Source organism: Talpa occidentalis, unplaced genomic scaffold (assembly GCF_014898055.3).
Source record: "Talpa occidentalis isolate TD23 unplaced genomic scaffold, MPIMG_talOcc4v2.1 talOcc4.12, whole genome shotgun sequence".
NCBI classification, from domain to species: domain Eukaryota; kingdom Metazoa; phylum Chordata; class Mammalia; order Eulipotyphla; family Talpidae; genus Talpa; species Talpa occidentalis.
In genome coordinates, this window is record NW_023601212.1 from 55,328,082 (window position 1) to 55,350,405 (window position 22,324).

The 22,324-nt window shown below is 38.9% G+C and overlaps 2 protein-coding genes and 1 long non-coding RNA gene across 4 annotated transcripts in view; 1 reads left to right on the forward strand and 2 right to left on the reverse strand.

Moving 5' to 3' along the window:
• AXDND1 (axonemal dynein light chain domain containing 1) overlaps positions 1 to 190 on the reverse strand; it is a 73,109-nt gene extending 72,919 nt beyond the window's left edge. The window contains exon 1 of one of the 2 annotated variants that reach the window (XM_037506379.2): positions 139 to 190. The gene's annotated coding sequence lies outside the window, so the exon portion shown is untranslated. Of the gene's footprint in view, positions 1 to 71 lie in introns of both variants that reach the window. The other variant, XM_037506380.2, reaches the window with a different exon arrangement.
• LOC119241233 (uncharacterized) lies at positions 5 to 19,114 on the forward strand. The gene is made up of 4 exons (XR_005124269.1): positions 5 to 310; positions 3,533 to 3,645; positions 4,885 to 4,945; positions 18,928 to 19,114. It is a non-coding gene; the product is annotated as an uncharacterized LOC119241233 (long non-coding RNA).
• The window catches only part of SOAT1 (sterol O-acyltransferase 1), a 60,122-nt gene continuing 51,819 nt past the window's right edge, over positions 14,022 to 22,324 (reverse strand). Inside the window, exons 13-16 of the mRNA XM_037506383.2 lie at positions 21,038 to 21,136; positions 18,954 to 19,089; positions 18,198 to 18,343; positions 14,022 to 16,870 (exon numbers count right to left, since the gene is read on the reverse strand). Of these exons, the coding sequence (XP_037362280.1) occupies positions 16,814 to 16,870; positions 18,198 to 18,343; positions 18,954 to 19,089; positions 21,038 to 21,136 (438 nt within the window). The 3' untranslated portion in view covers positions 14,022 to 16,813. The remainder of the gene's footprint in view (positions 16,871 to 18,197; positions 18,344 to 18,953; positions 19,090 to 21,037; positions 21,137 to 22,324) is intronic.

Below are 22,324 nucleotides of genomic sequence, written 5' to 3' on the forward strand. Positions count from 1 at the left end.
TCGCTCTAGGCCGGTGGGCTCGGGTCCCGGCCTCCCCCAGCAGCGATCTCGGACCGCGTAGCTCCACCGACCAGGGGTCAGGCAGAGTTCGCGGAGTTTCTGCACAAGTGACTGAAGACGGACACTAGATACTCATACTGGTAATTTGTGTTTCCCGCCAGACATCTTGTTGCCTCGCCTTTCCCCAGAACGCCTGCCTGTTGTCATAGAAACCCAGGACCCCGCGCCTCAGCGACCCTCAATGGGGACTGTCTTCGGCGGTGCCGACGGAGGAGAAAGACACCATCCCAACAACCTATCGGGATCCGAGGTGTGTTTGTTTTTGTTTTGTTTTGTTTTTGAAGATTTATTTTTATGCATACAAGAGCTGAGGTACAGGCCTGAGGTGTGTGTGTGGGGAGGGGCGGGGTGTGAGAGGATTCACCAGAGACAGAGTGGGGAGCAGAACAGGCAGACTGACTGAAGTACACTGCTGAGGGGCGCAGCGGGTGAGACAGGAGAGGTCTGCTGTGCCATGTGGGTTGCTCCCTGGCCGGGGATCGAACTCGTGCTGCAGAGGCTGGGGATAGCTTCATAGGTTGCGTCTTAACCCTTTGAGCCACCAGGGAGGCCCTATTTTATTTTTTAAAGATGTATTTATTTATGCATACAAGAACTGGGGTACAGGCTAGAGGTGCGGTGGGCGGGGTGGGGGTGTGTGTGAGAAGACCCACCAGAGACAGAGTGGGGAACAGAACAGGCAGACTGACTGAAATCCACTGCTGAGGGGAGCAGCGGGCAAGACAGGAGTGGTCTGTTGCGCCACGTGGGTTGCTCCCTGGCCGGGGATTGAACTCGTGCTGCAGAGGCTGCGGACAGCTTCATAGGTTGTGTCTTAACCCCTTGAGCCACCAGGGAGGCCCTCCGAGGTGTTTTAAATCACAGCATGGGTTCAGTGGCAATAAATTGAGAACTAAAATATTTCATCCGTCCGTTCTCACTGAGGTAGGTGTCTTCACCTCGGGGCTGCTGCCCGCAGGCTGGAGCCAGTGCGCAGGCACCCGAAAGGCGGGGCTGGTAGCCCGCGTACCTCTGCGACTCTTGCACTTTTTCCCCTTTGGAAGAAGGGCTCCAGCTGTTTGAGCGATAGCACCCCTTAAAATTGTTTCCATGTCTCTATCCACTTTTTTCTTGTTTCACATATTTCCCTAAAAGCCAAAGTAAGGAGGAAATTGGATAATCAGAAATTCTGGGTTCCCATCAATTACGATATTATTGGGGTGCTGTCCCTCCCTGTCCTTGGCATCTTGATAGCGTGTTCCTTGGTCTGCTAAGTGCCGCCCTCTGGAGCGCGTGGAGGCATCCCTATATGGACGTTTTTTTATTGCAGACAGGGGAAGAAGTAGTGCTTTAGGCGGAGCCAACCTAAGGGAAATCGTTGGGTCTTTCTTAAAAACTTGTTCTCAGGAGAGAATATGATAAATTCATTCGTACTAAATAGCTGAGGCCCTTGACCCCTTACCGCCAGCAGGAAACATTTTGTATTAATATGGAACCATAAAGCCGGCAGAATCCCACGAGTCTAGATACACAGTTCAAGAGGGAAGAAAGCTTTTCAGCCTGACTCAGGTACCTTCAATGCATGTTTGAAAATCAGAGGGATGGTTCAATTCCTGCTGTAGTGATAACTTAAGTCTCTGGTTTCCACAGTAATAGCATTGAGAATACGTGTCGAAAACAAAGACAAAAATCTTAATGCCCTCTTTCAATTCTTGTCACCTTGGATGTCTGAGTATTTTTAGCTTTTAACCCTATTTTCCAAAAAATAAAATATAGGTAGCACACAGATAGTTATAAACTGGCAACCGCCAAAACATGCTAGGGGTGGAAGCAATGTACAAGTAGGTGGAAGGTACTCCCAAAATTTAGTGCCTTCCTCTCTCCTCACCCGTGTGACTCCAATTGGAGTTTGGAACCATGGCATGATACTGAACTTCATACGTCCCCCAAAGTTAGCTTATATACTACATAATTTACCTAGTCTTCAGGTACTGGAAGAATAAAGTAACCCATCTTTCATAGTCTTACCCTAGTTTTAAAGAACATAAGTAGGTCACTGATAGAGGAGATCAAGATAAGTAAGTAGATTCAAGATATACATAGAAAATAAAATTACAGGATTTGGGAAGGGATTGGTTCTGTGGTGTTAAAAAAAATGAAGACAACTCATTTTCTATTCTGTACAATGGTGTGATGATTATAAAAACTGTTCACTAAGAACAGGAGGAAGAACAGATTGGAATAGAGCTTTGGAGAAATTGCATTAGAATTTGCGGGCATTTTGAGATGTCTGGGTGGGAGAGGAAGGTAACTATTTGATTATATATATACTTAGGTCTGAAGCTCACAGCAACTTCGGTTAAAGTTGCAGAAGTAAATGAAGTAGTAAGCACAAGAGTAGATGAGGACAAAGACCATTACAATAAAACCATTGCTGTTGAAGAATACAATAGCTACTCTTGGAAAATTCCTTGTAATTTTGAATTTTTCCAAGGGAATCCTAAAAGGGAATAAGGAAAAATATTGGGGTCTTTGATGGAAAATACTATACCAAAATGTAACATGCAGACTGAGGTGTAACCCATGGCCCCTAAACTCACGTGCTCTGAAGGTGTCTGGCCATCCATACGCACAAAAAGAAAGCGTATTCTTAGTGTGAAAGAAATTTAATAGGGTTAATGTGCATAGAGAGAGAAGAAAGAATATTCCAAATAAAACACCCAAAGTTACCCTTCCCATGGGTAAGTGTCCTGCCAAACAGGGTGGGCTTAAAGACTGGGGGGCAATGAGGCCTGAAAATTTGCTACAAGGGAGGCACCTTCTGCCAGGGAAACATAAGAAGGGAATGAAAGGGGCCTGGCAAGTCTGGGATGAAAGGAACAAAATCAAAGTACAAATCAAGATAAAGGCTGCTGTTGTCAGCCTCCCCATTTGTCTGTCACCCACGTGTCTCTTCCATGTGTCTCCTCCAAGTCCCAAGATCCTGGTGCCAGTCTAAAGACGAGAAGGAAGCAAGCCCTTCTCCACATGCCTCTCTCTGAGCCCATCTGCCTTCCGTGCTGCAATAGCTTTGTTACTGGACGAGAGAACAGGCCCAGTGCCCATCAATCCAATCCTAACCTCCCCCACAAAACAGGCAGCTAACCTGTCAGGGTAGCTGATGTCCACTGTTCCACTTGCTGGGAGTCAGTGGGATGGACCAACGGGTCCTGCTTCCAGGCCAGGAAAGGGACCCTTTGGTCAAGGTAGAAAAGAGGACTCTGCAGACACCAGTCAGGGCAGACAAGGAGCCAGGGTTCACTGATTAGAGAAAGAGCAAGAAAAGAGCTGGGGAGACCTCTCTGGGCATGAGAAAGAGACTGAGAGGGCTTGGGGGTGAGGGTCTATGTAGGTTTTAGGACCAGGTTTTTAGACCAAAGAAATTCAATTTTATTGGCTGAAAAAGCAAGGACAGTGGACTTAGCTAAAGTCATTTGTTGTTGTTGGTTGTGAGCCCCAATCAGCTGCAGCTCGGTGGTTGTGCAGGCTTCCAGGGCCAGGTCCAAGGTGAACATCTCGAGGAGGCTGTGTGCCTGCAGCTCCAGATTGAACCAGTCTGGTCTCAAGGTCAGCAACTCCCTTTTTCTTCTGGGTCTTTTAGCTCCCCCTTTCCTCATAGCAACCAACTTGATAAGCAGTACAAACATAGCTCAGAAATGGTACCCAATGAGCCAAGGAAATTTATGGTAGCTACTGTCCCAGCCTGGAGTCATCAGTTTTTTAACCTCTTATTTCCCAGCCCATGGGAACAGGAACATTTTTGTCCTTGAGTCCTGTCCCTGTCCCTGTCCCAGGACCATTCTTGTCTCAGCTTCACCTCTCCACCCAGTTCCACCCCCTCGTTCCCAAGGCAGCTGTGCGTAAATGGTTGCAGGGAACATGGTGCCTCCTCCTTAAGTGGAGAAGTCTGTTACAAGAGCAGTGCCAATTTTCTTACATAGAAAACATCAAGACAAAATGAGTTAGCCATAGTTATAAACAGGGTTAATTTCACTCGTTGGTGTTATCTGATTGCTGTGGCAGCTTACTCAGCAGTAGTTTCCTCCAGGATTCAGGTGGACAAAACATGCTCTTAGAAGAGAGCCCATCAGTGATCACCATACAAGGCCCAAAATAGGAAAGAACAATAAACAGTGTGTGGGTATGCTTTTGCACCAATCTCGCTTTCAATTCATTTTCTAAGCATGTGGGCTGGGATTATACACACAGCTGTAAACACTGAAATAGATCAGGCAAAGTTCCCCTGAAGGAGTCTGGGTGGGAAGTAGGCCAGTACTTTTATTTAATGTGTCAAAGAATGAAGGTAGGTATCAATTAGAAATGTTTAAAAGGAGATACTGAGAAAGAAGAATCTAAGAGGTATTGCTCAAACACTTCCCAAGGAACAGTAACTTCTAGTATTGCTTCCAGGCAAGAAGGATATCCCCCAAACTGAAATGCCTCGGATTGTGGCCTTATTGTATGAGGAAGTGAGGAGCACATTTTGAGCCAGAGGGTGGTGCTGATGGCCACCTCCATGGTAGAAGTTTCACACTCTACCCCCTGAGTGGGGGCTAATGGGAAAAGCTAGTGGGGGAGGAGCTAGAGCTCTGGTAGTTAAAACCTCTGGGGGGGAAACTGTCTGTGAAGCCCCCAGCTTGCCAGGCGTGGCTTCCGCTTGGACCTCAATCGCTGCTCAACATTGCATACGCTACCGAGTTTAGGAGAGATGGTATCTGGCCTTGTGCCAGTCCATAAATTCTCTCTCCTTACTTTTCTCCTGTGTAAATAAATCCTGTTATTGTTTTTCACTGTGTCTGCTGTTAGGTCACATCCTTAAGGACGGACATGGATGAGGACCCACCAACCTCAGGCTTGACCCATTTCAGTATGTCATTATTTATCTAAGAACCTTCATGATTCCACATGGGAAGGACTATGCTTATGCCTTGTTCACCATTCCATCATCAGATATAGCATAGTGCCTGATAAATAGCGCTGATGTTTACAGTCACTTTATCTTTCTTATTATACAGGGCTTTACAGAGAAAATTCAGTGACCGGGATAACTTGAGTATGCCGCTCCACGTGTTTCTCATAGTGTATTTACAAACGGGTGCTACAGTTTTATAAATTAGATTTAAGAACTTAATATGGGTCCAAATACAATCTAAGCCTAAAAGAAAAGGAACCTAAACTTTTAACTCAACCTAGTTATGTTACTATTATGAGATTTTTTGGAGGAAGCAACTTATCTTACTTCAAAATCAGTTTCCCCAGCCTTATCTAAAAAGGCAGACTTCCTCTCGCCAACAGACTTTCACCTTTCATTAGAAATCAAAGTACATTTCTACACCTGGAGATAGTATGTGTGTGTTTTCAGAAACACCCATTCACAAATTTTAAAAGGTCAACAGCAAGATCACAAAGATAGACAAAGAACTCACATGATTCAACAAGCACAAAGTAAACAATCCAGTCAAGAAATAGGCAGAGGAATTTAAAGGACACTTCTCCAAAGAGGAAATACAAATGGCCAACAGGCATATGAAAAATGTTCAACATCCCTTATAATCAGGGAAATGCAAATCAAAACCACAATGAGCCACCACTTTACACCAGTAAGAATGGCTCATATTAAAGATATTACACCAGTAAGATATTACATATTAAAAGATATTACATCAGTAAGAATGGCGCATATTAAAAAAAATAGCGACAATGAATGTTGGCGAGGATGTGGAGAAAAAGGAACTCTCCTACACTGATGGTAGGAGTGCAAACTGGTCCAACCACTATGGAAAGCTGTCTGGAGGTTCCTCAGTCTACTAAAAATGGAGCTACCATATGACCCAGCAATTCTACTCCTAGGGATCTATCCAAAGGACACAAAAACATTGATTAAAAAGAATACCTGTACCCCTATGTTTATTGCAGCACTAATTATAATAGATAAAACCTGGAAATAACCCAAGGCCCAAAAATAGAAGACTGGATCAAGATGTGGCATATATATATATATATATATATATATATATATATATATATACACAATGGAATATTACTCAGCAATCAAAAAGATAAACTCATGCCATTCACAGGAACATGGATGGAGCTAGAAGGAATTATGCTCAGTGAATTAAGTCAGAAGGAAAAAGAAAAATAGCAGATGGTTTCACTTATAGCAGGGATATAGGGGAACCAAATAAGACATCAGGGGAAAAAAAATAACAAAACACAACATAACAAAAACAAACAATTATAAACCAGAGATATCCTGTAGGGGAGGAGAAGGGAGAGGGATCAGAGGGAGGGAAGGAGAGAGGAGCACAGGGGACTGAGGTGATGGTGCACGGGTGAATTGGTGAAGGAAATTCTATGGGGACTACACCTGAGGGATGGAGCAAACATTATTTAAAAATGAACAATGATGTAAAATATATATATAAAATAAATTTAGAAAAACAAAAATAAAAAAATAAAAGGTCAACAGCAAAAGGAATGAAGCAATGAGCTTACATCAGAGTATAGGTTTGAGTAGGGTTTTTTTTTTTTCATGCAAAGTTACAACTGGGCCCTGTTATTTATTTCATTGTAACCGGGATCATGGCCCCTCTCCATTTTCCAGGGCAGTAAAATTCAATCCAGTTATTTGTATTCTCTTTGACTATATTCACATATAAAGATGAACATGAAATATAGCTAATATATAGTAATATTAAATAAATTTGAAGTTATTTTTAAAAAATAATAGGTTCTCCCCAAATATATTTGTCACTTCTTTATGTGCAAGATATTTTTTGTGTATATATTTTTAGTTCAATTTTAAGCTAAAGTTAATACAGTGCACATTATACAAAGTGATAGTACAGGTGATTAGACAAACAAGGATGGGGGATAGGAATTCAGGGAAAGAAGAAACAAAAAGGAGGAAAAACATCTATAATTATAGAAAGTCCCTTAAAACAATCAGGTTTACACTACACAGAGCTGTGTGGAGATTTCTTGACCTACTAAAGATAGAGCTTCCATATGATCCAGGAATTCCACTCCTAGGTATTTACCCAAATAACACAGAAACATTAATTCCAAAGGGCACCTGCACCTCTATGTTTATAGCAGCAATATTTACAATAGCTAAGCTTTGGAAACAACCCAAATGCCCAAAAATAGATGACTGGATCAAGAAGATGTGGTGCATATACACAATGGAATATTACTCAGCAATCAAAAAAGATAAACATATGCAGTTTGCAGCGGCTGGAGCTAGAAGGGATCATGCTCAGAGAAGTAAGTCAGAAAGAAAAAGAAAAATACCCAATGGTCTCACTCACAGCAGGGATTTAGAAAACCTAACTAAGGGACCACGAAAAAGACTAACTAATACAAAGTAAAAATCAAAATCAACAAGCAACTATAAACCAGAGACACACTACGTGGGGTGGGGAGCAGGGAGAAGAAGGACTAGGGTCAAAATAAGGGGGGGGGTACAATTGTATGGGGAATATAACCAAAATGAAAAGCATACATTGTGCAAAAATGAAAAATGATGTAAGAATTATATAAAATATTAAAAAAAAAACCCAACTAACTCAGGAAAAAAATAATCAGGTTTACACGATGTTTCTGAAGCTCTCAGAACACTACAGACTTAATGCACAAACTGTAAGAGACACAAGAGGCTGTGGCACTGGCCTACATGGCAGAACATTGGCTGGGACTTGAACTCTTCCCACCCTTCCAAATTGGCATTTCTACATGGTAACTCAAACTATCTCTAAACACGTGGGTGCACCAACTACCTCATCTTTCAAAGGTATTTGAAACAGAGAAAATACGCCTACTACTTCATTAAAACCAACAAAAGACCATCACGAAGAGATGAAGTATTTGTGAGCTTAAAGGTTAGCCTCTCTGGGGAAGGGCATGCTGACAGAAGAGAGGAGGGAAGAAGCACTAAGAAAAAAAAATACAGAGGCAGTTTCAGATTTTTTACAAGTATATCACTTCGAAAATTAACTGTTTCACTTTTATGTGGAACAGAGAAAGAAAAAAAAAAAAAGGTCAGCTATCAACAGAATCAAACCAGTAACAAACCCTACAAGTCTCACTATAGAACTGAGCCTACCAGAGAGGGCCAGGAAGGGGGAAGAGCAGTGTGTGGAGGCCCCTTGGACTATGAGTGCCTAGCTGGTGGCTGTGGTATGTGGTAACATACATCTGAAGAGGCTGACACTACACCTCATGTAGAGTAATCATATCATGGTGTAAGCCAATATTCCCTCAATTAAAAAAAAAGACTAAATAGGGAACACTAATTGGGTTAAATTAGTTCAAAAAAGCATTTTTCTGGTAATACTGATACTTGGGCCTTTCCAGTGACTTTTTTCCTATTTATGGGTTATTCTTTTCCTTTTTTTTTTTTTTTTAAAGATTTATTTATTTATGCATACAAGAACTGGGGTACAGGCCAGAGGTGCAGGGGGTGAGAGGATTCACCAGAGACAGGGCAGGGAGCAGAACAGGCAAATCTACTGAAATACACTGCTGAGGGGAGCAGCAGGCAAGATAGGAGAGGTCTGCTGCACCATGTGGGATCAAACTTGCTGCAGAGGTTGCAGATAGCTTCAAGGTGCTGTGCTTTACTGCTTGCGCCACCAGGGAGGCCCTATGGGTCATTCTTTCTTTTCATATCTAGTAATTTTTTGTTGAAAATTGGACATTTTAGACCTTTAGAGTGTAATAAATCTGGATTCTATTTCACAGGGGGGTGGGTGGGGGGGAATAAAATCAGTCTGACTCTCCTATCCAAATTAGCTGTTAGAATGTGCTTCTATTCAGAGGAAAATAAAAGGAAACAATAATTAAGGATTTAGTAGTTATTGATTTTCAAACTGGGTTTTATTATTTATTTATTTTAAGATTTATTTTATTTATACAGTAGCTGGGGTACAGGTCAGATGTGCGGGAGGGTGAGAGGATTTACCAGACACAGAGCAGGAAGCAGAACAGGCAGACGGACCGAAAACACTGCTGAGGGGAGCAGTGGGCGAGACAGGAGAGGTCTGCTGCACCATGTGGGAATCTCCCTGGCTAGCTGGGAATCAAACCTGCCTCTGCAGCGCTGCACTCAAATCGCTGCGCCACTGGGGAGGACCCAAACTGGGTTTTAAATTTAGGGTAGAGAAGAGCATGGGGTACCGTGTGACAAGGGCTCCACTCTGCCTGTTTTAACCAGAGTGGCCTTATTTTATTTCCTTTATAAACTGGGTTCAAACACTCACAGGACTTGGCGATGTCAGAAACTAACCAGTTACTTGTCTAAGCTTCACTAACTGTATTCATTGTACTCCTCAAAACATTAATGTCCTAGCCCTTTCAATTTCTAACCAATAAAAATAAAACCCAGAGAGAACTAAGTGTCCAAGACAGATTTTTCCTTGATAGTATATACATGCTGTATTATATAAATGACTTAATTTACACTAAATTTTGCACAAGATTAGTAAGCAAGTCACTTGAACTTTATTAATGAAAGGATGAACTCTCTTCCATTAAGAAAGTTATTCTACTTTCCATGATTATATGCACCCCTTACACTGGCAGAAGGTCTCATTAGTTTTCTTCTCTATAAATTCTAAAACTTAAGTATACACACTGAACATTTGGCTTAAATACCTAGGTAAAAGCAGAAATGCATTTCTTTTCATAGCTTAACATCCTATCCCAGTGCTAAACAGACAAATCCAAAAGTAGTATTGGAGAGGTGGAAACGACCAGTGCCTTTAACAATCCTGTTAAATTCTTGCCAGTTTCATTATAAGTGAGCCTAGGTGCAATACCAATTCACATTATTCAGAGACTATTTTAAAGAAAACCATACATTCTTGGAAACTGTAGCATTTGAAACATTAACATTGTTAAAGAATCCCCATGAGTTAGTAATGATGATTTATGTTTAGAATTTACGGAAGATTAATAATGAGGCTCTATTTTTGCAGGGTTGGTGCTTTACAACTATCCTATGAGGTAGTTATTGACCGAAAATGTATATACCAATCAAAAGAGCTCCGGGTCCCTACTCCCATCTCAACCAGAAGCCACACTTATGTTTTATGTTTTACATGCTTGGGCTTAATATGCTTGGGCATATTTTTTTAGTATGGCTTCATAACTGAAACATTAAACTACTGCACTATACCAGACCACCTAGTTGCTTTAGTTATTAGTTTACTGTCATTTCCCCCACACAAAGCAATGAAATTTACTCAAAATTACTTAAAACACATTTATCTCTGCATAAAAGACCTCAATAATTTATAAATGACACCTTTTATAAATTTAGCCCATGTGACTTTTTTTAAACACAACTTTTCAAGTTTTCTATAAAACCTTTGAGATTCAATTTTTCAAGCAAGTAAATTTTTAAATTATGCTAAAATTGTCTATACCAAATGATTTACTCTCTAAGATGATCTGTGTTTGCAAATAAAGAACAGTTACACATGATTTTTTTTTTTTTTAATAAATTTTATTGTTATATTCCCCATACAATTGCAGCCCCCCCATTCTGACCCCAATCCCTCCCCTCCCACCCCCGCCCCCCTAAAAGTGTCTCTGGTTCATAGTTTTTTGTTGATTTTGATTTTCACTTTCTTATAGTTATTCATTTTCCTGGTCCCTTATTTAAGTTTTCTAGATTCCTGCTATGAGTGAGACCATCCGGTATTTTTCTTTTTCTTTCTGGCTTATTTCGCTGAGCATGATCCCTTCCAGCGCCATCCATGTTGCTGCAAATTGCATGTGTTTATCTTTTTTGAATGCTGAGTAATATTCCATGGTGTATATGTACCACATCTTCTTGATCCAGTCATCTATTTTTGGGCATTTGGGTTGTTTCCAAAGCTTAGCTATTGTAAATAGTGCTGCTATAAACATAGGGGTGCAGGTGTTCTTTGGAATTGATGTTTCTGTGTCCTTTGGGTAAATACCTAGGAGTGGAATTGCTGGATCATATGGAAGCTCTATGTTTAGTAGGTCCAGAAATCTCCATACAGCTTTCCACAGTGGTTGGACCAGTTTGCACTCCCACCAACAGTGCAGAAGAGTTCCTTTTTCTCCACACCCTCGCCAACATTTGTTGTTGCTAGTTTTTTTAATATGTGCCATTCTCACTGGTGTAAGATGGTATCTCATGGTAGTTTTGATTTGCATTTCCCTGATGACAAGTGATGTTGAACATTTTTTCATATGCCTGTTGGCCATTTGCATTTCCTCTTCAGAGAAGTTTCTTTTAAGCTCTTCTGCCCATTTTTGACTGGATTATTTTCTTTGTTGTTGTTGAGTCTCATCAGCTCTTTGCAGATTTTTGTGATCAGTCCTTTATCATTAGTGTTGGGTGCAAAAATGTTCTCCCAGTTGGTGGGGTTTCTCTTTGTTTTTGTTATTGTCTCTTTTGCTGTGCAAAAGCTCTTTAATTTGATGTAGTCCCAGCTGTTTATCTTTGCCTTCACTATCACTGCTTTGGGTGATGTGTCTGTAAAGATGTCTTTGATGTGCAAATCACGTAGTGTTTCGCCTATATTTCCTTCTATATATTTTATGGTTTCAGGTCTTATGTCTAGTTCTTTAATCCATTTTGAGTTGATTTTTGTGTATGGTGTGAGGTGGTGGTCAAGCTTCATTCTTTTGCATGTAGCGACCCAGTTTTCCCAGCACCATTTATTGAACAAACTTTCTTTGCTCCAATGCATATTCTTTGCTCCTTTGTCAAAGATTAGTTGACCATAAATCTGTGGGTTTATTTCTGGATTTTCTATTCGATTCCATTGGTCTGTATGTCTGTTCTTGTTCCAGTACCATGCAGTTTTGATGATTATGGCTTTGTAGTATAGTTTGAAGTCTGGGAGTCTGATGCCTCCATTCCCTTCTTTTTTTTCAGGAGAGCTTTGGCTATTCGGGTTTTTGGTGATTCCATATGAATTTCATCAATAATTGTTCTATTTCTTTGAAGAATGACATTGAAATTTTGATTGGAATAGCATTGAATCTGTATATTGCTTTTGGTAGGATGGCCATTTTAATAATGTTTATTCTTCCAATCCATGAGCAGGGGACGTCTCTCCATTTCTTTGTGTCTTCTTCTATTTCTTTTAACAGTGTTTTATAGTTTTCTTTGTATAGGTCCTTTACCTCTTTTGTTAGATTCCCAAATATTTGATTTTTTTTGTTTCAATAACAAAAGGGATGGTCTTTTTGATTTCTTCTTCTTCAGATTTATTGTTTGTGTATAGGAAGGCTACTGACTTTTGCGTGTTGATTTTGTATCCTGCCACTTTACTGAACTGATTGATGAGTTGAATTAGCTTTTCTGTGGAGTTTTTGGGGTTCTCTATGTATAATATCATATCATCTGCAAATAGTGATAGTTTGACTTCTTCTTTTCCTATTTGGATTCCTTGGATGTCTTTCTCTTGTCTTATTGCCCTGGCTAGGACTTCCAGTATTATATTGAAAAGCAATGGTGAGAGTGGACATCCTTGTCTTGTTCCAGATCTTAATGGAATTGCTTTCAGCTTTTCACCATTGAGAATGATACTGGCTGTTGGCTTGTCATAGATGGCCTTTATGATGTTGAGGTATGTTCCTTGTATCCCCAGAATTTCAAGGGCTTTTATCATGAATGGGTGTTGCACTTTGTCGAAAGCTTTCTCAGCATCTATTGATATTATCATATGGTTTTTATATTTCTTTTTGTTGATGTGTTGGATAACGTTGATTGATTTTCGGATGTTAAACCATCCTTGTGCCCCTGGAATGAATCCAACTTGGTCGTGGTGAATTATCTTATGGATACATTGTTGGATTCTGATAGCTAAAATTTTATTGAGGATTTTTGCATCAGTGTTCATTAGGGAGATTGGCCTGTAGTTTTCCTTTTTTGTGTTGTCCTTGTTCGGTTTTGGTATTAGTGTAATGTTGGCTTCATAAAACGTGTTTGGTATTGTCCCTTCCTTCTCAATTTTTTGGAAGAGTTTGTGAAGGATAGGCACTAATTCGTCTCTGAATGTTTGGTAGAATTCATTTGTAAATCCATCAGGTCCTGGGCTTTTGTTTTTGGGGAGGTTTTTTATTACCATTTCAATTTCGCTAATTGTAATTGGTCTGTTTAGGTGTTCTATTTCTTCTTTATCTAGCTTTGGGTGATTGTAGAGTTGTAGGAATTTGTCCATCTCCTCTAGATTGTTAAACTTGTTTCCATATAACTGTTCATAGTAGTTACTGATTATTCTTTTGATTTCTGCTGTGTCCGTTGTGATTTCTCCTCTTTCATTGATGATCCTGTTTATTTGTGCTTTCTCCCTTTTTTCCTTTGTGAGCCTGGCTAGGGGTTTGTCTATTTTATTTATTTTTTCAAAGAACCAGCTCTTGGTTTCATTGATCTTTTGGATTGTTTTTTTAGTTTCAATTTCATTTATTTCTGCTTTGGTTTTTATTATTTCTTTTCTTCTACTGGTTTTGGGGTTTTTTTGTTGTTCTTTTTCTAGATCTTTGAGCTTCGAGATGAGGTTGTTTCTTTGCGTTCTTTCTTGTTTCTTGATGTGAGCTTCTATTGCTATATATTTTCCTCTTATTACTGCTTTTGCTGCATCCCATACATTTAGGATATTAGTGTCCTCCTTGTCGTTCAATTCAAAAAATTTTTTAATTTCTTCTTTGATCTCCTCATTAGTCCAATGGTCTTCCAGTAGTGTGGTTTTTAATCTCCATGAGGTAGGAAAGTTCCTTGCCTTCTTTTTATGGTTTATTTCTAGTTTGATGCCTTCATGGTCAGAAAAGATGGTTGATATGATTTCAATCTTGGTGTATCTGTTGATGTTTGTCTTGTGCCCCAGTATGTGATCGATCCTGGAGAATGATCCGTGTGCGCTTGAGAAAAATGTGTACTCCGTTTTTTTGGGGTTTAGTGTTCTATAGATGTCTGTTAAGCCTAATTGCTCTAGGTCCTTATTTAGAGCTTTGGTTTCTTTACTTATTTTTTGTCTTGTTGATCTATCCATTGTTGATAGTGGTGTGTTGAAGTCTCCCACTACGTATGTGTTTTCTCTGATGTCTGTTTTCAGAGAGGACAATAGTTGTACACATGATTTTTTTTACCTGACAATATCACCCACATTTAACTTTGCAATCATTGAAAAAGGAAGTAACATTTCCCCCACTCCTGATTCCAAATATTATGTATCGACAGGTGAAAAGCAGCTTCAATTTTCAAATTAAATTATGAAGCAAGCAACTTGACACTCAGACAACCACCATAGATTAATCCACCACAAGCAAAATTAAACTCCATTTTGCATCATTATCCAGGATTGAGAATAATAAATCTATGACATTTCTAACAAATTTATGACAAAGTTAAGAGATTTTAGTTTTTCTCTTGGGTAATAAACCAAAATAATGGTTACTCTCATTACTTTTTCCAGGACAGAAATTCTATATTTACTACTTTTCAGAAGGAAAAAGTACCATACTATAAATGAAAATAATTTTCATCTCTATTTGCAAATGAGGATAAATAAATCTTCCCGAAACAAATTTAGTAAGAGGTTTCTGTTTCATTTTTTGTTTATTTAAAGAGTAGGTAGTAGTGGTTTAAAGAAAAGACTTTTGCTAAAAGCAGCTAGAAGTAAGACCATGGCTATGAAATTAGATTCTTTCACAGAAAGTGTTTTTTTTTAAGTGTGTCAGAAATTTTCTTAGGTCAGTCTTAGCATTCTAAGACTTTAGTAATACATATGTCATTTGTTGTCACTTAAAAATCCTGGACAGAAGAAATCACTAATAAACACAGAAGATGAGTTTTTTTCTTAAATAGCCTTGATCAGTACAACAAATATAAGCATATTCAGCAACAGTACAAAGAAAGGAAGTCTTCTCAGTAAAACAGTGTATATATTTACAGTACTTAACAGCTATAAGAATTCCATTCTCATTAATAGATTGACTCACTCATCTGTCATAAACCTGTTTTTCTCAGATTCTTCATTAAATTTAAAATTTAATTAAATTCAAGTCACTGACTCTTTTTGATTCTATTAAAAAGCCAGAAATTACAAGCTATATTAAAGCAGTTAGTTGAAAGTTGTAGTTGCCTTACAGTATAACAGAACATTACTGCTTGGGAATGCATGGAACACCATTTTTTAAAAAATAATCTCCTGTGAGGTGCACTTTTATCTGTTGAAGTTGGATTTGATGTTTGAAAACTACCCAAACTCATCTGCATCAAAGATATGAGGAAAATAATGTCTGACTAAGCAGGGTTCAAATTGTGACTATGAAGAAACCCTGGTTACCTATCTGTCAGACTCACACTGACTTTAAAACAATTCAAAAAAGATTTCCCAAAACTTCGGAATAGCAGTAGAGCTGTTAGAATACCAGTATAGCCTCCCAAGTGGGCTATTCCAACTTACAACAAGCATTTGGATAAAAGTCTCATTTGTGGGATGGAAAGTTGAACTACATGGCCTCTGATATCGCTTCCAATGCTCAGCCTTTACAAACATAATTATATGTCATATATACAAACAAAATAATTTCTACATACCACATTGTGCTACCAATGGGTATCTTATAATATGGGAACATTACATAAAAGAGTACATTTTCTTGAAAATAATCACCTACTAATTTGGTTCACAGAAAATTATACTACCATTAACGTGTTAAGAATTGAGCGAATGCAGAAGCCAGCTTCTGGATATTTAATTATTTTAATTATTAATGGAGCTGATTAATACTGATGTTACAGACTTTGTAGCCTATAAAATAATTCAAGCTAGTATTTATTAGACAATAAAACAACTGCACCAAAGGATACTTGTAAAAGTATCTTTAATGCCTTAAAATTTAAACAAAATACCTCCACACAAATTTCAAGATATATTAATTTAAATGCATGATTGACTCTAAGTCTATTTAAAAATTACTTTGGAAGTTAGAAGGGAAAATATTTTTCTTTATCCTCTGCTAATTCTTTTTATTTTTCTCCTTTCTGTTTCCTTCAATATGTAATACGGTTGCCAACTAGAAGGATTCAAAGTAAAAGGCATATTTTTGCCTGACAGAAAGTGTGCCTATTGTATGGGAAAATCAAGTCAATAATTGAAAACTGCACTTTTTACCAAAAAAAATAGTAATAATAGTAATAATAAAAATTAGCATAACAAAATTACCTTTGGAAATAGGTATTTTGTCTCTTCCTACTAGAAATAGCAAAACATGACAAATTATTTTCTTTTCTTTTCCAATTGCATGGTTGATTGGCAAATAGTTTAACAATATGCATTATGTTTCTAAGCCAGAGATTACTACAATGATTTCTTCACATGTTTTGACTAATTCAGTGGCCACAAAAATATGTTTTGTCTCCAATTACATGGAGTAAAGAAACAAAACAAAACTAAGGCTTAAGCCAATATGACCCCACAAAAATCTGTCATTATGTCAGTTATAAGTCTGTGGTATCCCAAAAAAGAGTACTGCTTAAGAGTACTGCTTAAGTGTACTAGATTCTGGTGAACTTCCAATAGTTCGGGCTTTAGGTGACCTAGGAATGGAGTAAACCATTTGTAATGGCCGGAGTGGTCCAAGTAACACAGGTAACTTCAGTAACAGCTGGAAACAGATGCTGGCCCCAGAGCCGGCAGAATATCCAATCTTCAGTGTCAAGGAAGGAACAAAATCCAAGTTTCTAAAACACGTAACGACACGTCCAGGAACGTGGCCGGATATAATCCAGAAATGAGGGCTTCAAGAGGAAAATAAAAAGAATGAAAAAAAAGTTTATTTGTGTGTACAATGTATGAGGCAGCAGGGTGTTAATGTATGTTCTGTACATCTCTAAAATGTCTCCTATCATTTCAGTAACCATTATGCTATAAACACTTCACTAATTCAAAACAAGTTCATTATTTTATCTACAGTCAGATTCACTTGATTTGGAAGCTTAAATAAAGCTTTTAAAGTCTAGTCAATGTGGGCCTCCCCTGGTGGCGCAGCGGTTGAGCGCTGGGTTGAGAGGCTGCCTGCAGCCTCTGTAGCACCAGTTCGATCCCCGGCCACTGGCAAGGGTCCCACAAAAAAAAAAGAAAAAGTCTAGTCAATGCTACACAATTGCATGGCCTCTGACCAAATTCAAGATACTCTTTCATTTTATATCTTGCATTTTATTTTCACACATCTTGACTGTGAGTAGCCTAAAATCTAACCAGTGGTAGGTTATGGACAATAAAATACATAGACACAACAGAGAAATACACACACACACACACACAAACTACTATAATTCAAGCTTTAAAATTAGTGCTTTATTTGAGGAATGGATGAGATACTCTGAAATAGGAAAAGAGACCAGAATGAGAATTTCAAAAAGCTTCATGCAAGCTGCTGCATCCAAACTGGATCTTGACAAAATTAAATCTCACAGGTGGAAGCTGAGTATGGAGAATGGTGTTCATTTTTAGAGACAGAATGCAGAGAATTTCAAATACACAAGGGGGATAAAGAAGAAATAAGGAGGGAGCATTAGGGCAGCATAATAAAAACAAGGTGGAGAGCCAGCTGAAGCTTTGGGGAAGAAACTGATTAACTTGATTGTGGGCATACGTAGTTATTGGTACCTGTGGAGATATAGTATTTGGGAGTTACCCATATTCAGTTAAAAGCTAAAATCCTAAGAATGAGACTTGGCTAATTATGAAAAAGAAAAAAACGATGACAGAATCACGGGAAGTGGGATCGTAGGCATGAGAGTGGCTGAACATTCATACAGTTTATTACAGTAGGAAAGAAGAGGAAAAATGAGTGTTGTTAGGTAGTGGTGGGGGGGTACATAAGTCATTGGGGAAGACCCTGTGAATACCCTAATTTTAAGGACACAGGAAGAAAAACAGAAGGAACTGAAGAAAAAGCAATAAAGACAAAAAGAAAACCAAGAGCTGGGCAGTTCAGGGTGAGGAAAACCAAAGGGGAAAAAAATTTTTTTAGCGTAGTGTCCACTACTCTCCTTCCCACCACCGCCCACATTCCAAGGACAAATGGGTCACTTTCCTACCCCACTCTGACTAAGGACTCACATTTTTCAGAGGACAGTGCTGACGTGCATACCACTCTTGAGAATATAAGCACAGGAGGACGCCATGGCCAGCGAAAAGTGAGGTCCACATCATAACATTCCAAATTGGCCTTTTCCGACTATCATTGACAATGAAGTTGAAAGTCACTAAAGTTAGAAAGGTAACAACAAAAAAAGCACAGCTATCAAAATGTGACCTATCAGGAGATAAGGGCCTCAGATATCTACTGTAAGATTTTATTCACCCCAGTGAGCATCAACTGTTTGCATACATGTTTCACCCCAGTCACTGGTCTCATAAATAAAAGCTAAAGTGTTGGAATTTACAAATCAGTAATTGGAAATCAGGACGTAGTCAGAACAGGTGAAAAATTATTTCATGGAATCATTTAAATTCTAACTTGTTCCTCTCCACCCACTCTAAAAAGGGTCATTCTCTCCGCCCCTCCCCATATGAACACTAAAAAAGCTTAAGAATTAGGGGAGTTGTTTATAGTTTTATTATAACCTAGCAATGACCACTGATCAATGTTATCAGTACTTTTTAAGAGGTTATTCAGTAGTCTCTACTTCAAAGAATAAGCACCTTGAAACAGATTTGTGGGTAATCACTCACAACCAATGTGTCATCAGATATATCTGCTAAATGCTACTTCCTACCAAGTATCTACATTCTACACTCTACAGTGATTTTATTACTTTCATTTTCTGAATTTTCTCTTTTATCATAGTACTCATGGCATGCCACGATACTTACTTCCAAAGAACATGAACAGGACAAAGAGCACGGGATAGAAGAAGCTCAAGCTAAGGGCCATGGCATATTCGTGTACTACAGCAGACACAGCAAAGACAGCTAACATCGCAGCTGATTTGAATTTCTTAGTGAATAACTAGGGTAAATGAAAATATTTTAAAAAGCACTTATTTAGTTATTGTTATATTTGATTTTCCAAATGTGTTCTTTGTATTACAATAATTACAAAATACATCTATGCATGTAAATTCTTATTTTACTAAAATGAGGCACTTCAAAAACAATGTAAAAAGATCTGGGCATATTTCCAAAAACATTAACTTATACTTTAAAGTCACTAGGGTTGACTACAACATAGTTTTCATATAATAACACCTCGAATTTCAATCTTCCAAGCATTATCCTCTCTGGAATTACAAGTAACAAAACTAAGATTTAGAAAGAAGGGGCTTGTCTCTCCATAAGTGAAACTACACTTATAAACAAAAGAACACCAAATAAGGTGCTATTTGCACCACAACATACTGTCACTTACTTATATAGTGTCTTTTTTTTTTCTTTCCATAAGAACCTTTACATTTTAATGAGGCACATATAAAATCAAATACTTGAATATGATGACAACATCATACTACATTGCCAAGAAGGTTATGAAATGTATATTGACACTATTGTCAAAAACAAATTTAAAAATAGTGTCTTATTGTAATGGGTGGCTGAAGCCAAGGGCTGTTACCGGTGGTGCCCCCTAAAGGGGGGGCTGCTGGTGAAGATAGACAACCCCAGGGAAAATGCTAAAAAGAATCACATTTTGGGAGTGGAGGGACTAATAAGTAATATAAGGGACTGCAGCATGGGGTGCAAATGGATTCAGTCTTTGGGATTTAGTGGTTCTCGGATCTTCAGCATTTGGTGTCAGTGATTTTGGTCCCCACCGAGCCGATCTTCCAGAGTCTGTTGTAGGCCTCTGAATGTGGAGAGGTCTACAGCAGCCAACCTCAGAGAGGGAAATTTCGGAAGCTTTTTAAGTATCTGAGCGACTGAAACTGTTCCTTGTTTTGCTGCTGTTACAGCCTGGCAGAGACGGCGAAGACCCAGAGATGGAGTGGAGTGCCTCAATGAGCTGCCTGAGTGTGGCTGTTTGCTGGGTCATTCAGTCGCTGCAACTGCTATCTTGAGTGTTGCTAGTATGGTGTTATGCTGGGGTATCCAGGCAGCTCCGGGAGCATCTCCTGTTGTGTCTTCTGCTGTCTTCGTGAGTTGGAACCTGGCCTAGAGTTTGGCTGCTGCATGCTTCAGGTCGGCAGAGGCAGGAAGACACCATCTTAGCTGCTTTTGTTTAGGACAGAAAAACACTGGACACTGCTTTGGTGAGGTAAAAGGCCATTTTTGGCCTTAGTAACTCTTTGTTTTTCCGTGGTTTGTTAAATAAATCCCATTGTTGTGGTTCGCAGAGCCTGAGCAGTCTTGCAATTGTGTGTGTGGGTGAAGAACTCAGACAGTGACTAGTAAACTATTTGGGTAGTGTCCTTGGCCAGTTTTAGTGCCCCCTGCTGCCCTGCATCACTACTTAACAATAAAAATCAGCAATCTAGAGATAACAGCATTAATCAACCATGAGAGTCAAGATTACATTTCACTGCTGTACATATATTCTGTTCTAAAGAATGTAGAATGCCACAATGACACTTTATCCTCTTGGAGAGACATAAGCTCACACGTAGGTGTTCCACCATTTTAACAAAGAAACAAAAAGCAAAAAAGAAAAACATGAAAGAAGCCAGAGAAAGATTATTTGTTGGTAATGCTGGATTATTTCAACTCCTCCAAATGTCTCTATGTATTTTTCACTTTGGAATCATGTCAAGTAAAATCCAAAACAAAAACATGGCATCTGGCCTAGTAACTGTGCACAATGGTCTCTGAGCAGTACTATTCAAAGAAGAATAGATTTCTTAGGCATAAGTGGCTTACAAGACAATTAAAGGCAGCTAAGTATAAATTTTTGTAGCTGCCCAATACTAATGCTTTCTGGAAAAGGACCACCATTTCTTGAACAGTATCAATTAAATCTTGCTACTTACCCAAAGAAAGTCCTTGTAAGCATAATAATAGAGCCAGTCATGCACCACCACATTCCAGGTCCTGTAATAATTAGCATATGATGTGGAGTTCCACCAATCCTGAGGGAAAAAGGAAACATGTAAAACTATAAACATATACATACAAAGCTACATACACACACAAAAGCCAAAGCAACCCCTGAATATTTCTAAAGATGACACACATGTAACAGTGTGTGTGATGATAAAGTGTGTCATGATAAAGTTAGCTTATACAATTCATGTCTGAAAAACTTTCAAAGCACTTTGATTATTAGTGTTTGATATGGCATTAATTCTAGTTCCGTTTATGATTAAGTCTTTAGTTCATTTTGTCTCACTATCAAACAAGTTATGATGGAAGATGCAGAACATACATTAAATGTAATACAATCAAATGAAATGTACATCTAAATAGCCATCAGCAAACTTGCCTTCCCTTGCTAAATCACAATGAGAGGAATTCTAAGGTCACTCAGATAGAGTGCTAACCCTAGGGAGTTGTTGCTGGTAACATAAAAATTTAAATTGTACAAGAAGTAAGATGGTGGCTACCATCAGTTCCTGTACTCCTTTATATAAATCTGTTTCCAACTAATCCCATCAGACCAATGGAGTCAGATGTCTAATATCTGCAGGCCACAGACATTATTTCTTAAAGAAAGGAATGCTGGGCTTGGACTGTTGCCAATACAACAAGCAAAACTCTAGAGGGCTGTAGTTAGGATTGTAGAACACTGAACCACTCTGGATCTAGTCCAGAACTTAATTCCAACTCTGGAAGTAGTAAGTAAGAATACAATTTTAGGGCTTCCGTGGGGGCACAAAGAGTTAAGTCTCAGCATTATGAAGCTATCGGAAGTCACTGAGGCACGGGTTCGAGATGGCCCACAAGGCGCAACAGACCTCTGCCGTCTCACCCACTGCCCCCCTTAGCAGTGTCTTTCAGTCAAACTGCCTGTTCTGCTTCCCACTGTCTCTGGTGAATCCTCTCACCACCCCCACGCCTCTGGCCTACACCCCTGCTCTTGTATGTATAAATAAGTAAAATAAATCTAAAAAAAAAAAATAGAATCTAAAGCAGAATTAAAGTCTTCTGAAGTAAAGGAGAGAAAAGTTATTTCCTTTATGAACTGTTCAACAATCTTAAATAGAATTATTTACTGAGACCAGTCCTACAGCAGCAGATAGTCAATTCCAAATGCATAAACAGTCAGCAAAAGTCTCTTAATGCCCTCTGGACATATGCTTCCCTAGTATAATAACCAA